At 45.7% G+C, this 14,978-nt stretch overlaps 2 protein-coding genes across 2 annotated transcripts; one reads left to right on the forward strand and one right to left on the reverse strand.

Annotated features, from left to right (window-relative positions):
* Positions 1 to 551: 551 nt before the first annotated feature.
* LOC141020854 (uncharacterized) lies at positions 552 to 1,316 on the forward strand. Its single transcript, XM_073495806.1, has one exon. The coding sequence runs from the start codon at positions 552 to 554 to the stop codon at positions 1,314 to 1,316; it is 765 nt and encodes a 254-aa protein (XP_073351907.1).
* A 432-nt stretch (positions 1,317 to 1,748) lies between these two features.
* LOC109772241 (uncharacterized) lies at positions 1,749 to 9,381 on the reverse strand. The gene is made up of 2 exons (XM_045234414.1): positions 8,102 to 9,381; positions 1,749 to 1,878 (listed from the first exon to the last, which is right to left on the reverse strand). Exons 1-2 carry the CDS (start codon positions 9,379 to 9,381, stop codon positions 1,749 to 1,751), a joined length of 1,410 nt encoding a protein of 469 aa, XP_045090349.1.
* Positions 9,382 to 14,978: the final 5,597 nt, after the last annotated feature.

A 14,978-nucleotide genomic window follows, 5' to 3' on the forward strand; every position in this document is an offset into this window, starting at 1 on the left:
CCGGTGGCCAAGGGTGGGGGAGGAGCAGAGACTGTCCTGCCAAGTCCACCGCCGAAACAGGATCCTAAGAGGACTAAAACTTTGATGCAGGTGGACAAGAGCATCGGAAGTGGAGGAAGGAAAGCCCCTGGTGGTAAAAACAACAACGATGCGCGTGTGGCGGCCTCCTCAGGGGAGGACCGCCGGGCGCAATGAATCTGCTAAGCTGGAACTGTCGAGGGATTGGCAACGCCCTGACAGTTCAAGAGCTACGCGAGATCGCGACAAAGTTTGCCCCTAGAGTCTTATGTATTGTTGAAACCCAAATTAGTGGGGAGAGAGCAGAGAAAATAAAAAGTACTCTAGGTTATGACAATTCTTTTGCTGTTGATTCCTCCGGTAGGAGTGGAGGTTTGGTCATGTTTTGGAATGATGAAATAAAGATCGAGATTTTAGGTTACTCTAAGTATCATATAGATGCCAAAATAAGTATGCTTGGAGGTGACCCATGGAGACTTTCTTGTTTCTATGGCGAGGCTCAGACACATCTTCGCCAAAACACCTGGGACACAATGATGAATCTGGCATCTCTCCATGACATACCTTGGATATGTCTGGGGGGTTTTAATGAGGTATTACGGCAGGATGAGCATGACGGGATTGGTACAAGGAGCCAGTCTCAGATACAGAGCTTCAGGGATGCGGTGGACGTCTGCGGGCTGCTAGACCTTGGGTTCACAGGCAGAATGTGGACTTTTGAGAAGAAAGTAGTAGGGGGTTCTTACACACGGGTACGGCTGGATAGAGCACTTGCGACAGCCGACTGGTGTGCTCAGTTCCCAAGCGTTGTGGTGGAGCATCTCTCAGCTGCCACATCGGACCACTCACCAATTCTAGTACAACTGGCACCGCAGGTTCCAAAGAAGATTCAGAAGCGTTTTCGGTATGAAGTAATGCGGGACAACCATGACGAGCTGAAGCCTACCGTCCGATCTGCATGGGAGTCAGAGGGTCATAATCTGACGGTGAGTGAAGTTCGAGCCAAGTTGGTCGCATTAGCAAATAACTTGGGGGACTGGTCAAAGACCATGTTTGGCAGTGTACGTGGGGAAATACGAAGGCTAAAAAAGGAGCTTGAAAGGCTGCGTAGTGAGGTGCCGAGAGCTGGCCCAACTCATGCCGAAACAAAGATAAATGACAGACTTATCGAATTGTATTTGCGGGAGGAACTCATGTGGAGGCAGCGCTCACGGGTGGAGTGGCTCTCGGCCGGAGACCGCAAATACTCACTTTTTTCATATGCGAGCATCAATGAGGCGGAGGAAGAATTTGATTAAGGCGTTACAACGCTCCGATGGGCAGCTAACGGAGGATATGACCGAAATGCAGCAACTTGCTCTTGATTACTATAAGAATCTATATACTTCCGAGGGAGTGCAGGGTATCGATGCGGTACTTGAACATGTACCTAGGAAGGTGACGCCGGAGATGAACGCAGTTCTGACGGCACCATATGATGAGAAGGGAGTAAAAGTGGCTTTGTTCCAGATGTGTCCGTCTAAGGCACCGGGACCGGACGATTTTCCGACTCACTTTTTTCAGAGGCATTGGGATGTATGTGGGGAAGCAGTCACACGAGCAGTGCTTGGTATTGTCCGGGGAGAGGAGAGCCCGGCATGTCTCAACGATACACTGCTGGTTCTTATTCCCAAGGTATCAAATCCAACTTTACTGTCCCAATTTCTCCCCATTAGTCTTTGCAATTTATTCTACAAGATTGCTTCGAAGGTGCTTGCGAACCGCCTAAAAGTAATTTTGCCGGAGATCATCTCCGAGGAGCAGTCGGCCTTTGTTCCAGGACGGCTCGTTACAGACAACATTATATCAGCGTACGAGTGCCTACATTTTATGAAGAGAAATAGGTCAAAAAACAACAGTTTCTGTGCACTCAAACTGGACATGATGAAGGCCTATGACAGAGTGGAATGGACTTATCTCAGAGCTATCATGGAGAAACTTGGCTTCGCTTCACCGTGGATTTCAGTTATCATGAACATGGTGAGCTCTGTTTCTTTCTCGATTATGTTTAATGGAAAAAAGTCAGAGGAGTTTATACCTACACGTGGCATTCGACAGGGAGATCCCATCTCTCCGTATCTTTTCTTGTTGGCAGCAGAGGGCCTTTCGTGCCTCTTAAAATCTCAAAGTCAATCATCCCAGCTCGGCGGCATTAAGGTGGCACCATCGGCTCCGCCGGTGAACCATCTTTTATTCACGGATGATAGCCTGCTGTTTTTCAGGGCAAGTATTGATGGAGCATAGGGCGTATCAAACCTATTGGAGTCATATTGTATGGCATCTGGACAGAGAATAAACAAAGACAAATCATCGATTTTCTTTAGCAGGGGGACCCCGGATATAGTACGGACTGCAGTAAAGGGTTTCCTTCACGTCCCTAACGAGTCTTTGAGTGACAGGTACTTGGGGATGCCCACTGACGTGGGGCTTTCAAAGAATGGAACATTCAAATATTTGAGTGATCGGGTGTGGGACAAAATTAAGGGATGGATGAGGAAATGTTTGTCTGCAGGGGATAAGGAGGTCCTCATCAAATCTGTAGCCCAAGCGATCCCGGTATACTCAATGTCTTGTTTTAAACTTCCGAGAGGTTTATGTGATCATATAAAGTCAATTATAAGGAAGTTTTGGTGGGGTTGTAAGCAAGGAGAAAGGAAACCGGCTTGGGTTTCGTGGGACGTGATGACACGACAAAAGCATTTGGGAGGACTTGGATTTAGAGATCTAGAGCTTTTTGACCTTGCGCTGTTGGCAAGACAGGCATGGAGAATTTTTCATGAACCATAATCTTTGAGTGCAAGAATCCTCAAGGCCAGTTACTTCCCACAATCATCCTTACTTGAAGCCGAATTGGGATCTAGGCCATCTCAGATTTGGCGTGCGATTCTCGAGGGAAGGGACGTGCTAAAGCAAGGGATCATAAGGAGGATAGGTAACGGTCACACCACTGACATATGGAGTGATAATTGGATTCCTAAGGAAACCTCGCCAACACCGATTACATCTCTTGTACAAGATCCTCCAAGGAAAGTGTCCGAACTTTTGTCACCAGCGACGGGATCATGGAATGAGGAGTTAATCCGGTCGGTGTTCATCAGATTTGATGCGGAGGCAATTCTGAAAATTCCGGTCTGCACTCGTAACACGAAAGATTTTTGGGCCTGGTATCCAGAGAAGAAGGGAAGATTTAAAATTAGCTCGGCATACCGTTTTCTGGTGAGCACAAAGATACAACGAGAAGAGTGGTTAGAGGGTAGAAGTGGGACGTCTACCCGGGAAGAGGAAGAGGGATGGACGGCTCTGTGGAGGATGTCTATTCCTTCGAAGATAAAGGTCTTCCTTTGGAGGCGGGGATGTCATTCTCTGCCAACAACGGACGTGTTACATCACAGGAACATGGCACAGCAGGATGTATGCCCATTGTGTGGTGGCCAGGATTCATGGCGACACGCTTTAGTGTCATGCACTATGGCAAGGTGTGTGTGGGCATTGTCAGATGATGAGATAGTATCAAAAATGGCTGAAGGCGAGAACCCGAGTGCCAAGAACTGGATGTTTTATATGTACAGCTTGCTTGATCGGTCAAAGTTTACACAGATGGCTGTCACTTTATGGGCATTGTGGTATGCCAGGAGGATAGCGATATACAAAGCGATATTCCAGAGCCCACAGCACACTGTTTCCTTTGTGAACAATTTTCTTGCAGAGTTGGCACATATATCAGCTGCACCGGTGAGGCCGGTGGGGACGAACGCAGCTAGCACGACAGCCCAGCGATGAATTGCACCAGAGGCGGGTTCAGTCAAGGTTAATTCAGATGGTGCCCTTGCGCGGAACAGACGAGGCGGGGCTGTGGCTGCTCTCTGCCGTGACCACAATGGGGTATTTTTGGGGTCCTCAGCGGTGTTCTATCAAGGGATCAGAGACCCGATGATTTTGGAGACATATGCTTGCAGAGAAGCACTAGCTTTGGCTGAGGATTTAGCAGCCCAAAACATTGTGGTGGCCTCTGATTGTCAAGGAGTAGTCAATGACATAAACTGTGGGATAGGCGGTCCAAACGCGGCTATCATACATGAAATCATAGCCCGTAGTTCTAGTTTTACCTCTTGTAAGTTCTTGCATGAACGTAGGAACTTTAATTTTGAGGCGCACAATCTCGCCAAATTTGCTTGTAATTTACCTATAGGTAGACATGTCTGGTTGGGTAATCCTCATGACCCAAATCTTGTACCTATGAACATTGTTTTGAATCAATAAAGTTTGCGAGATTACTCAAAAAAAAAGAGAGACGACCTGGAGCGAATCGGTACGTGACCGAAATCAAATTGGTTCGAGTCCATCCACTAATCCCTTAGCGAAAAACCTAGGGTTTCTCTTGTCCTCCGGCGACGCCGAGAGTTTCTCTTGTCCACTGGTAAATCCCGCAGCTGATTCCCACCTCTCCGTTTCGGGCTGACAAGGCGTACTGCACGCCTGCCCGGTCTTGATCACGGGAGTTCTAGGCTTCAGGCTGTAAACTTCGGTCCGATCTAGGGTTCGCTCCGACCTCTGCTTCGTGAGGGATCGCTGAATCCGAAGGATCATGTTCAAGGCGGATTAAAGAAGTATTCCTTCCAAAATCACTCTAATCTTCTCAGATTGTGACAAGTGGCGCACTCGCAATCTCAAAGTTTCATTTTTTTTCCTACGTCTGTTTATTCAAAGTGTTTTATCTCTTAAATCATGCGTCCAAATCTCGAACCGTTTTCACTATTGGTTTTCTCACGTCAAGATCTTTAAAATTAGAGCCATGTTGATAGGCTTTGACGAACTTTTTTCACAAAAAGACCGGACGGAAAAAATCGGACGAAAAATCAAAGAGGGACCACTTTTTTTTCCTTTCGCAAAAAGACAAGGCCATGCCTCTCATTTAAGCACAACCGTGCCTCTCGCAAAAGCAAAACCATGCCTCTCGCGGAAAAAAACACGTTTTTTTTGTTTCCGAGAGGCACGGCCATGCCTCTCGCGAAAGCAAAACCGTGCCTCTCGTGGAAGAGAAAACAGAAAACACATTTTTTTTTTCGTTTTCGACTCGCGAAAGCACAACCATGCCTCTCGGGAAGCAAAACCATGCCTCTTGTAGAAGAAGTAAAAAAGAAAACACTTTTTTTTGTTTTCGAGAGGCACGGCCCTGCGTCTCGCGAAAGCAAAACCGTGCCTCTCACGGAAGGAAAAAAATAAAATTCATTTTTCCCGTTTTCGAGAGGCATGATTGTGCCTCTCGCAAAAGCAAAACAGTGCCTCTCGTGGAAACAAAAAAACACGTTTTTGCGCAAAAAGAAATTCTAATTTTTTTTGTCCACAAGCTAAGGAAGACCGGTGAAAAACCAAAAAGTCAAAAAAACCAAGAAAAAACCACTTAAAAGGCGACAACGCGTGTGGAAAAAACCCAGAGGGGCATGTGGCGGCGGCCAAGTGGCGCGCTCTCAGCCCACCCCAAGTGATCGTTGTGAGGCTCCCGAAGGAGCGCTCGTCAACTAATTGCTCTCGTACGTGATGCTCGGTCGAGCGAGTCACTTGGCGAAATCACTAATCGAGGAGTACTCCTTCCAAAGATTACTCACACCTTCCCGGGTTGTGACAAGTGGCATGCTACATGTGCGCAACTTGTCGCAATCTGGGAGTTTTCCCTTTTTTCGCGTCCAAATCTCGAACCATTTTCACCGTTGCATTCCTCGCGTCAAGATCTTCAAAATTAGATCCCATGTTGATAGGTTTTGACGAAGTTTATTTTCATGAAATAAATCGGATGAAAAAACCGAACCAGGAGAAGTTTTTTTCCTCTTTCCAGAAGCCGTTTCCGAGAGGCACAGTCATGCCTCTCGCGGAAGCAAAACCATACCTCTCGTAGAAAGAAAAATAAAAGAGAAAACACGTTTTGTTTCATTAGAAGCAAAATTGTGCCTCTCACGGAAGAAAAAAAGAAGAGAAAACACAATTTTCCGTTTCCGAGAGGCACGGCCGTGCCTCTCGCGGAAGCAAAACCGTGCCTCGCATGAGAGAAAAAAAAAAGAACGTGGTTTTTTTCGTTTCGGAGAGGCACGGCGGTGCCTCTCGCGGAAACAAAACCGTGCCTCTCACGGAAGAAAAATGAAAAAGAGAAAACTCGTTTTTTTTTCGTTTCTGAGAGGCACGGCCGTGCCTCTCATGGAGAAAAAAAATAAAACACGATTTTTTTCCGTTCCCGAGTGGCACGGTCGTGCATCTCGCGGAAGCAAAACCATGTCTCTCACAGGAAAACATCATGTTTTTTGCTCAAAAATATTTTTTTTGAAATTCTTTTTTGTCGAAAAGTTAAGAAAGACTGGTGGAAAGCCGAAAAGTCGAAAATAAAACAGGAACAAAACCATCTAAAAAGCCGAAGATGCATGCGGAAAATAAATGTTTTGTATATCCAACACGTTTTTGCTACACTAATAGCTCACTGGAGGATGGGATATCTATTTCAAAACTTATTTTCCTTTTAATTCAGAACATTGTTTGTAAATGCTAGCTGATAAGCTTTCTCATCTGGAATTTCATAGATTATGTATTTCCATTCCTAGCCATTAATTATATGGTCAATGCTACCTCCCAACACAAAGTCTTCAGGGAATTGTACTGTGAACAAAACTAAGTGCAATCATCTGTACAAAACGGCAGAGATGCAAGATGCTCTATCAATTTCACCCTCGCTGTTTACAATATTTATTTGCTTGCACATGCGTGTACGACCTGAACAAAATGCCCATGATTTCTACAGATTTCAAGCATTCTGATCACACACACACACACAAGCAAGTGCATCTATAAATTCAGAAAACTTCTAGTAGTTTGTAGTATACAATACATGGTTGTGCAGTATAGAACATAGCACAAGGCTGTGTTTTCCTTTCAGCGTCAGATGAAGAATAAGTGACAGATATGATAGGCTAAGGCGCTCTGTGCCTTTGCTCTACAAAGGCACTGAAGCTGAGTCCGGAGGAGAGAGATAGAGAGAGGAACATTTGTGGGGTCTACCCAGATTTGAATTAGTCTCATATACGAAAAGTGGCTGTAAAATACTCCCTCTGTTTCTTTTTATTCTGCATATAAGATTTGGTCAAAGTCAAACTTTGTTAAGTTTGATCAACTTTGTAGGAAAAAATATCAACATCAACAATACTAAAACTATATGGTATGAAAATTAATTTCACGATGCATCTAAAAATATTGATTTCATATTGTGAATCTTGATATTTTTTTCTATAAACTTAGTCAAAGATAACAAAATTTGACTTTGACCAAATCTTATATGTACACTAAAAAACGGAGGGAGTACAAAGCAATACAATGAAGTGGGCCTACAACCAACACGAATCACATTTCACTTGGACGGTAGATGATTCACCGCATCCTATTATTCCACGATACGATACCCTTTTTCTACTCTCCACTAATCTTCATATTTCTACTCCATGGGTATAGATTTGTGAGCTTTCTCTCATGCCCAACCATTGTAAACCCGTCTAGCACCGGTGAGCTCCTCACTCTCCCCATCTTCCTCCACATGTTTTCCCTTCAGACTTCTCTCCGGCTTCTTCTGATGAATATTAGAAGACGAGAGATAGAAACGGGGCAATTTGATCGGCAATGATTGATCACATGATGCAGTGCAGTGATGTGCAAGTCTCGTTTATCTTTTTTTGTGCGAACATGCCTTGTGGTTTTTTACCTAGCTAAGCGATTAATATAACATTGCATCTTGTAATACACTGAGTGAACTCCGGCGGGCTATATACCGAGCCGAGCTAATGGATAACTTCGCTACATATTGGACAAATTAAGCAAAAAAAAAGAGATAGTCCTACTCAATAACTGGACCATGATAACTATTACAGTAAATCAATTTAGACAATTATTATAGTCCAGCACCCCAACTACACATCTTCCCATCCTCTGGGTGGAAAGTACTTTACTACGTCGACGCCTCTGTTCCACCATGCTCACCTCTTCAGGGCTTATATAGCGATGATTCCAATACCCTGTGAAGTCTCGGTCTTCTTCTTGAAGTAGGTTGGGCATCAACACCCCAGCACAAGTGTTATTGCTTCTTGAAGTAGTAGCTGGACCCTGGTTGACTGGAGCAATTGTGAGCTGGGGGAGGAGCCACACGCACATCTCCTTGTCCCATCCTTGGGGCAGCCACTCGACAAACTCTGTCGTGTTGTCGATGAGGTTGTGCCTGAACACGCCATGTCGCTCGTGCAACCGGCAGCCGCCCTGGTCGTCGTAGTACAAGAAGTAGGCGAACCCACCGCTCATGCCCAGACGGGACGCGTCCAGGGCGAAACTATTGGGCCACCCCAGGAACAACACGCGGTCCTCCAGGCTCCGGCCATCCTTCCTGGTCCACAACAACTTTTCTGTCTCCTTGGTGACCTCCTCAAGCGTGTGCATGGACATCGAGAGTGCGTCGACGAGGTCATTGACGCCATTCTTACCTTTATCGGGGTAATGCATCAAAATGTGCACCGACACCCACAGCAGCTCCCCGCGGGACTCGAGCACATAGCTGCGCTCGTACAAGTAGCCGTCGCACTGGCGTGGCATCGATCGTGGCCTAGGAACCTGTAGGTCGTCGTTGTTGGTTGCGGCTGTGGACTCCCCTGTCACACTCACGACGTGCCAGAGGCTGTCCTCAACGGTCACATGGATCTTGCCGTTGTGATAGGCGACACAGAACTCTCCGTCGGAGGGGGATTCGAGGGTCCTGTGGATAAACGTCCACTCGGTGTCACCGGGACGCAGGAGCGCCGCCCTGAACTCGGCGGTAGATGTGTCGAAGCTGTCGTGTTTGCTGAACAGAAGGACGGCGCCGTCGCTGTGGATGATGCCTGTGGGATTCTCCTCCAACCGGCGGTGGACGTTCTCGTCTGGCAGGTGGGTGGGGGGCCCTCCGGCGAGAGGGTCGTGGAGGGTTAGGCCGTGGGGGTCGAAGGCTATGAAGTAGCGGACGGCGGTGCCGTCGGCGCTGGCCACCCAGTTCATCCCGGTGCCACTGCCATCAGATATGGCCGGCGGCGTGACGTAGCTTGTGTTGGAGAAGACGCATCTGAAGTTGAGGGAGTCCCCGCTCTTCTTGCTGGGTGCCAGGAGCCACGGCAGGAGCTGACAGGTGCCCGTCGTCGTCGATGGTCCGTGTGAGTCGCGCCATGGCTTACACACGGCGTGGAAACGGATGAAGTCGGCGCCGACGTGCAGACGGGAGGAGACCTCTCGGAGCAGTTCCGGCGGGAGGTCCGGCCACCACGTCCCGTGCATCGCGGCAGGTTGGTTCTAGATCTATAGCTGCGGATCAATCAGATATATAGCTGGCACCTGTACGTATCGGTACCTAATCCGATTCGCTCTGGTGTTAAGTACCAACACGTCTATATTTTGCCGCTGGAATTACCAAAGTAGAGAAGAAGTGTTTTCGGACCTCTCCAAGTTTTCCGAAATTATCTCCAAGTGTTTTCGAACCTTTTTTTTTCAGAAAAAAAAAAGACTGAAAAACCGAACCAGGAGCATGTTTTTTTCTTTCTGAAAGACGCATGGCCGTGCCTCTCACGAAAGCACAACCGTGACTCTCGCAGAAGCAAAACTATGTCTCTCACAAAAGGAAAAAACTTTTTTTTTCGTTTCCGACAGGCACGGCCGTGCCTCTCGCAAAAGCACAACCGTGCCTCTCGCGAAAGGAAAAATACATAAACTTGTTTTTTTCGTTTTCGAGAGGCATGGCCATGCCTCTTGCTGAAGCAAAACCGTGCCTCTTGCGGAAGGTAAAAATTGTTTTTTCGTTTCCGAGTGGCACAGCCGTGCCTCTCCCGAAAGCACAACCATGCCTCTCGCGAAAGCAAAAACCGTGCGTCCGGCGAAAAAAATAGAAAACGCGTTGTTTCCTTTGTGAGGCTCCTGAAGAAGCGCTCGCCAACTAGTTGCTCCTGATTTCGAAATCATCTATTAGGCTGTTAGACGATTAGATAGCTGTACCGTCGGCCCGTTAATTAGTCCGGACAAATTCCCTTGTGCTTATCTTACATAGGATCAATACCCTAATATTTTATTACAAATGAAGCTTCAAAATGCAATTAGTTGGAACAACAAATCCTATATATGAGTGAGACAATATATAATTAACTTCATCATGTACAATTAACAATTTTTAATATACAATGATATTTTTAAATATATGGTGTATATTTTTTATATACGGTGAACTTTTTTTACTCCCTCTGTCCCAAAATAACTGTCTTAACTTTGTAAAGGCTTTAGTACAAAGTTCTACTAAAACTGAGATACTTATTTTGAGACGGAAGGAGTATATGATAAAAAATTTAAAAATTATTGGTGAAGATTTTGAAAATATATGCTGAATATTTTTATACAGTGAACAATTTTAAATTATACAGTGAACATTTTTTTATATGATGAACGTTGTTTAAATAAACACTGAATATTGTTTTAAGTGAGCAAAAAGACCCGCTCAAGTGAGCTGCCCTATTAGGTCAGCCCATTTGCACTTTCGTTCACCTGTCGCCTCGCTTATTAGCCCGAAATCACTAGTTAAGGATACCCCTTGCAAACGTCGCACCAACCTTCTCCTGCGCTCTAACAAGTGGCACACTGCATGCCACTTGTCGCAACCTAGTTGTTTTTTCGTATATTCGTGTATTTAAAACGATTTATCTCTTAAACCGCGCATCCAAATCCCGAACCATTTTTACCATTGAATTTCTCGTGTCGAGATCTTCGAACTAGATCCCATGTTAATAGATTTCGATGAACTTTTTCTACAAAAAATACCAAAGTCAAAAACCACGAAAAAAACGAAAAAATCCGCTAAAAAACGAAAACCAGAAAGAAAAAACTGGCAACCGAGAAAAATGAATAAAAAAGGAAAAGAAACGGAGCCCAAAAGCACGGTTGTAAACTCTATTTCCCCATTATCATGATTGGCTTATTTTGCAGATAAACCTAGAAAGACAAAACCTGTTGCGGGAGGGCATCAATAAAGTTGAGTTCATCGGGTTTTTTTTTGCGGGGTAAGTTGAGTTCATCGTTGTCGAGGTCTTCAGAGCTGCACTAGGATGGAAGATAACTCATCGTATTGTTGCAACCTAAAATGATGCATTCTATCAGTAAAAGCTCATTTCGACTTTCTGCCGAAACCTATTGGACTATCTTATACCTCCCTAGTTTGGGGCTTCTGTTCTTTTCTATGTCGTTAAAACTATCTACAACTAGGGCGAGTAAACATCCGTTATGGAGATCTGAGTTGTTGAAGTCCCATGAGGATGAATGTTGAGGTTTAAACTTTGACCTTTGGGTTATCGGCAATACTATGTTGATATAGCCCCAGCCTATGTGATGTGGATAGACAGATGGGGCTAGGCCATGTTGTTTTATCCAGATTGTGCATCGCATCTTTTTTAGTTTCCCTGTTGTTTATCATCGTTTCCTACGTTGTCAACTAGGTCGGGACCTGTACATGGCGATGTCTAAAGTATGGAGGCAACCGAGCTTATCTTCGGTGGTTCATTGTGGGAAAGAATGGCTACTCCATGCCCTAGCTCCACTGAGTGAAACAGAACGTTGCATGATGCTTATGACCTTTTGAAGAGCAGGGCATGTGCGAAATGAAGTTACCCATTACTGATATGCATTAAGTTGAACTCACATATTGCTCCGGCGAAGGGGAAGGTGGTAACTTCATGCATACCAGTTGCACCTATAGTTAGACGTTCTGATGCTGACCCAGCTTGGACGCCACCGATGCAAGGCTGGGTAAAACCGAACACTGACGGATCATATGTTGCCAGTGAATTGGTCGGTGCTGGAATGATCTTGCTTGATTTTGTTGGTGCCATTATTTTCTCGGCATGTCGAGACCTATTTGCACGTAGGGATGCTTTGGAAGCGGAAGTGACCACCCAGTGGCCATCTAAATGGATTAATGGATGGCGGTTTGTATGAGCACTAGTAGCGAGGTGGATCGCCCAATTTTTATGCTTCCTTGGTTAATGAGATTAGATATCATATTAGTATTCGACTTACTTGTATTACTCATGTCTTTCGTTCTCAGAATAAAGCTAATGATAGTTTTGCAAACTTCGGTAGAACTGAAGGCCGCACTATGACACCAGTAGAAAAAGGCCCATTGCCCCGGTTCCAGAGGCCCATTTGTCCCGGTTCTGGAACCGGGACTAAAGGATCTGGACTAAAGCCCAATACCTTTAGTCCCAATTCGCTTACGAACCGGGACAGATGGGGCTCCACGTGGTCGCTGCGGCGAGCCCAGGCAGGAGGGCCTTTAGTCTCGGTTGGTAACACCAACCGAGACCAAAGAGCATCCACGCGTCAGCAGCTCAAGAGCTGGGATTTTTGTTTTTCGTTTTGAAAGAGGGGGGGGGGGGGGGGGGGTTAGGGGTTTTGGTGGGTTAATTTAGGGGTTTCATATATTGTGTTAGCTAGCTAATAGAGAGAAAGTGACATCTCTTATCTCCGTGCTTGGTCGACGCTACGTACTATACTTATAGAGAGGACCCGACACGCTAGATAGTAAGCAAATGAAGAAAACCATGAAGTACACAAGATCGTCATGCATGAACATATACAGAGAGAAGTGATCGACCTCTCCTTCTCCGAGAGATTGGTCAAACAACAAGTTTTCGTATATCTATCCGACGCTACTAGCTACATATATACAATATAAGATCTTTTACAATCCCTAACATCTGAAGTCAAGTTCCACATGGTATTCTTCGGCTGGATTGATAACGTGGTCAAGAAAGAATCCCGCCAATTCCTCTTTAATTGCTTTTATGCGATCATGTGGTAGGAGTTCATCCCGCAGCTGCCAGAGCTAATTTAAAAAAGGGGGTCAATACATATATATGAATGAAACTTAACACAAATGATGGTAATAAAATAAAATTGTGAATATTTTTGCTTACACACTTCACATTGTTTTTTAGAGTAGTCCCGCTTCTTATTAGACTCCGTCACATTGTAGATGAACTCGCAAACGTAGTATCCACAGAAATCATTCCCGACTTCCTGCCACAAGCACTTTACGAGAAATAGAGGTCAATTAAACTGATAAGCAAGCATGCTAAATGGTATTGATGAAACTAACTAGAATAAATGGGAGATGCGCGGAACTAGGTAGTAGTACTTACTTTCGGGTGTTTAAATCGCAGCTCGGTCGGCAGTCCTGGAGAAATTGCAGTGAACTCTTTTCAAACCCTGCCTGACAAAGAAAATAATTACTTGATATCAGGAAATGAACAAAGTTGCCGATATGGTGCGATAATGATCGATTGAACTTACGTTTGGAGCATTCGAGTCATGTTCGCATACTCCTCGGGATCTTTTCGTCTCGAGTCTAAGACGGTTGCTACTTCCTGCTCAAGCTTAATCTCTAGGAGAATAAAGTGGAAGTTGTGCACGCAAGCATAACTCATCAGTTACATTATTATAACCTCGAGTAATAAGGGAAACCGAATATGCACAAGACAGTAACACTCACTTGAAGTTGTAAGGAAAGAGTATTTTATCTTTGCTTTGATTTTTGAGCAACGATTTTAGTAAGTTGTCCTCGGTTTCTGTGACATTCCTTTTAACCGTCCATTCATGTATGATATTTGGGTTAATGAACCCAATGTCATAGATTTTTTTTCTACATTCGACGATCTTCAATCTGCATAATATAGTGAGGATAATTATATATGCATGCAGTGCAAGAGCTGAGTTATATATAGAGACTTAATGATAGAAGTAGTACTTACAAACAATAGCAAGCCACGAGTGATTTGTCGAGGGCCTTTTTATTGTAGAACTGGAAAAACTCATCAAAATCAACAGTAAGCAGATCTTGTCCAACGAAGTCATGCTCGTCTTTAATTCTCATCGACAAAGCATCCTTCCTAGACTCGCTGCAGGTTTCCAAGTACCATTCATGGAATCTTCGCATCATCATTGTTAGAGCAGGACTTCCATCTTTGACGAGAGGCTTCCCATACTGGTATCTGAATTCGTCCACCTCTATTGTATCAAAATGTGCATCGCCGAGCAGGTAATCACCAGGATTGGTACCAGGCACCATCCCCTGCAGAATTGCAACGATATCGCTAGACACCTTGAGTGGGGGGCACGATTGGTTCGCTTGTTCGTCGAGCTGGGGAATTTTTTTCCCACTTCTTCGTTCAGCTAACCTTTTGTCAGTAGAAGTAGTTCCCGAGTCCCGCGCATCTCGAAGTGTCTTTTTAAGACAGCGGACATGGTTTTCATCCGGCGGAGGCGCTGGTGGTCGCTTCTGGGCATTGATAGTGCGCTTCGCTTTCACTGGATCTATCTTCTCCTCCGGAGGTGTATGTTTCATAGCTCTTTGCGTTTCAAAGAAGTCCTTCACTTGGGCTTCACAGATTTCGCGTTTTCCTCCACGGTCATCTCATATGGTAACTTCTCTAGAGGCTTGAGAGATGGACCGAATCTGTATTGCCACCCGCCTTTGGCTATACTGCTAGACGTTGGAGCAGTGGCGTCTTTCTTCCGTTGCTGCTGACGAGTAGCAAAAGGAGGAGGAGTGCTCCGACACGCCGGAGCAGCCGGAGCGGCGGCTTCTGTCTTCTGCCGTTGCCAATGAGGCGGAGGAGGAGGCGGGCTGCTCGGACGCGCCGGAGCGGGCGGAGAAGGAGGCGGAGTGCCACCCTCGCGCGCCGGAGCATCCAGAGAAGGAGGCGCAGTGCCCTGATCACTCGTTGGAGGAGGAGGCGGAGTGCCCTGACTCGCCGGAGGAGGGGGAGGAGGAGGCGGAGGCGTCCAGTGCGGAAGCTTGATGTGCTCCTTCCGCCATAGACATGGAGTCTTCAAAGCAA

Source organism: Aegilops tauschii, chromosome 3, assembly GCF_002575655.3.
Source record: "Aegilops tauschii subsp. strangulata cultivar AL8/78 chromosome 3, Aet v6.0, whole genome shotgun sequence".
NCBI classification, from domain to species: domain Eukaryota; kingdom Viridiplantae; phylum Streptophyta; class Magnoliopsida; order Poales; family Poaceae; genus Aegilops; species Aegilops tauschii.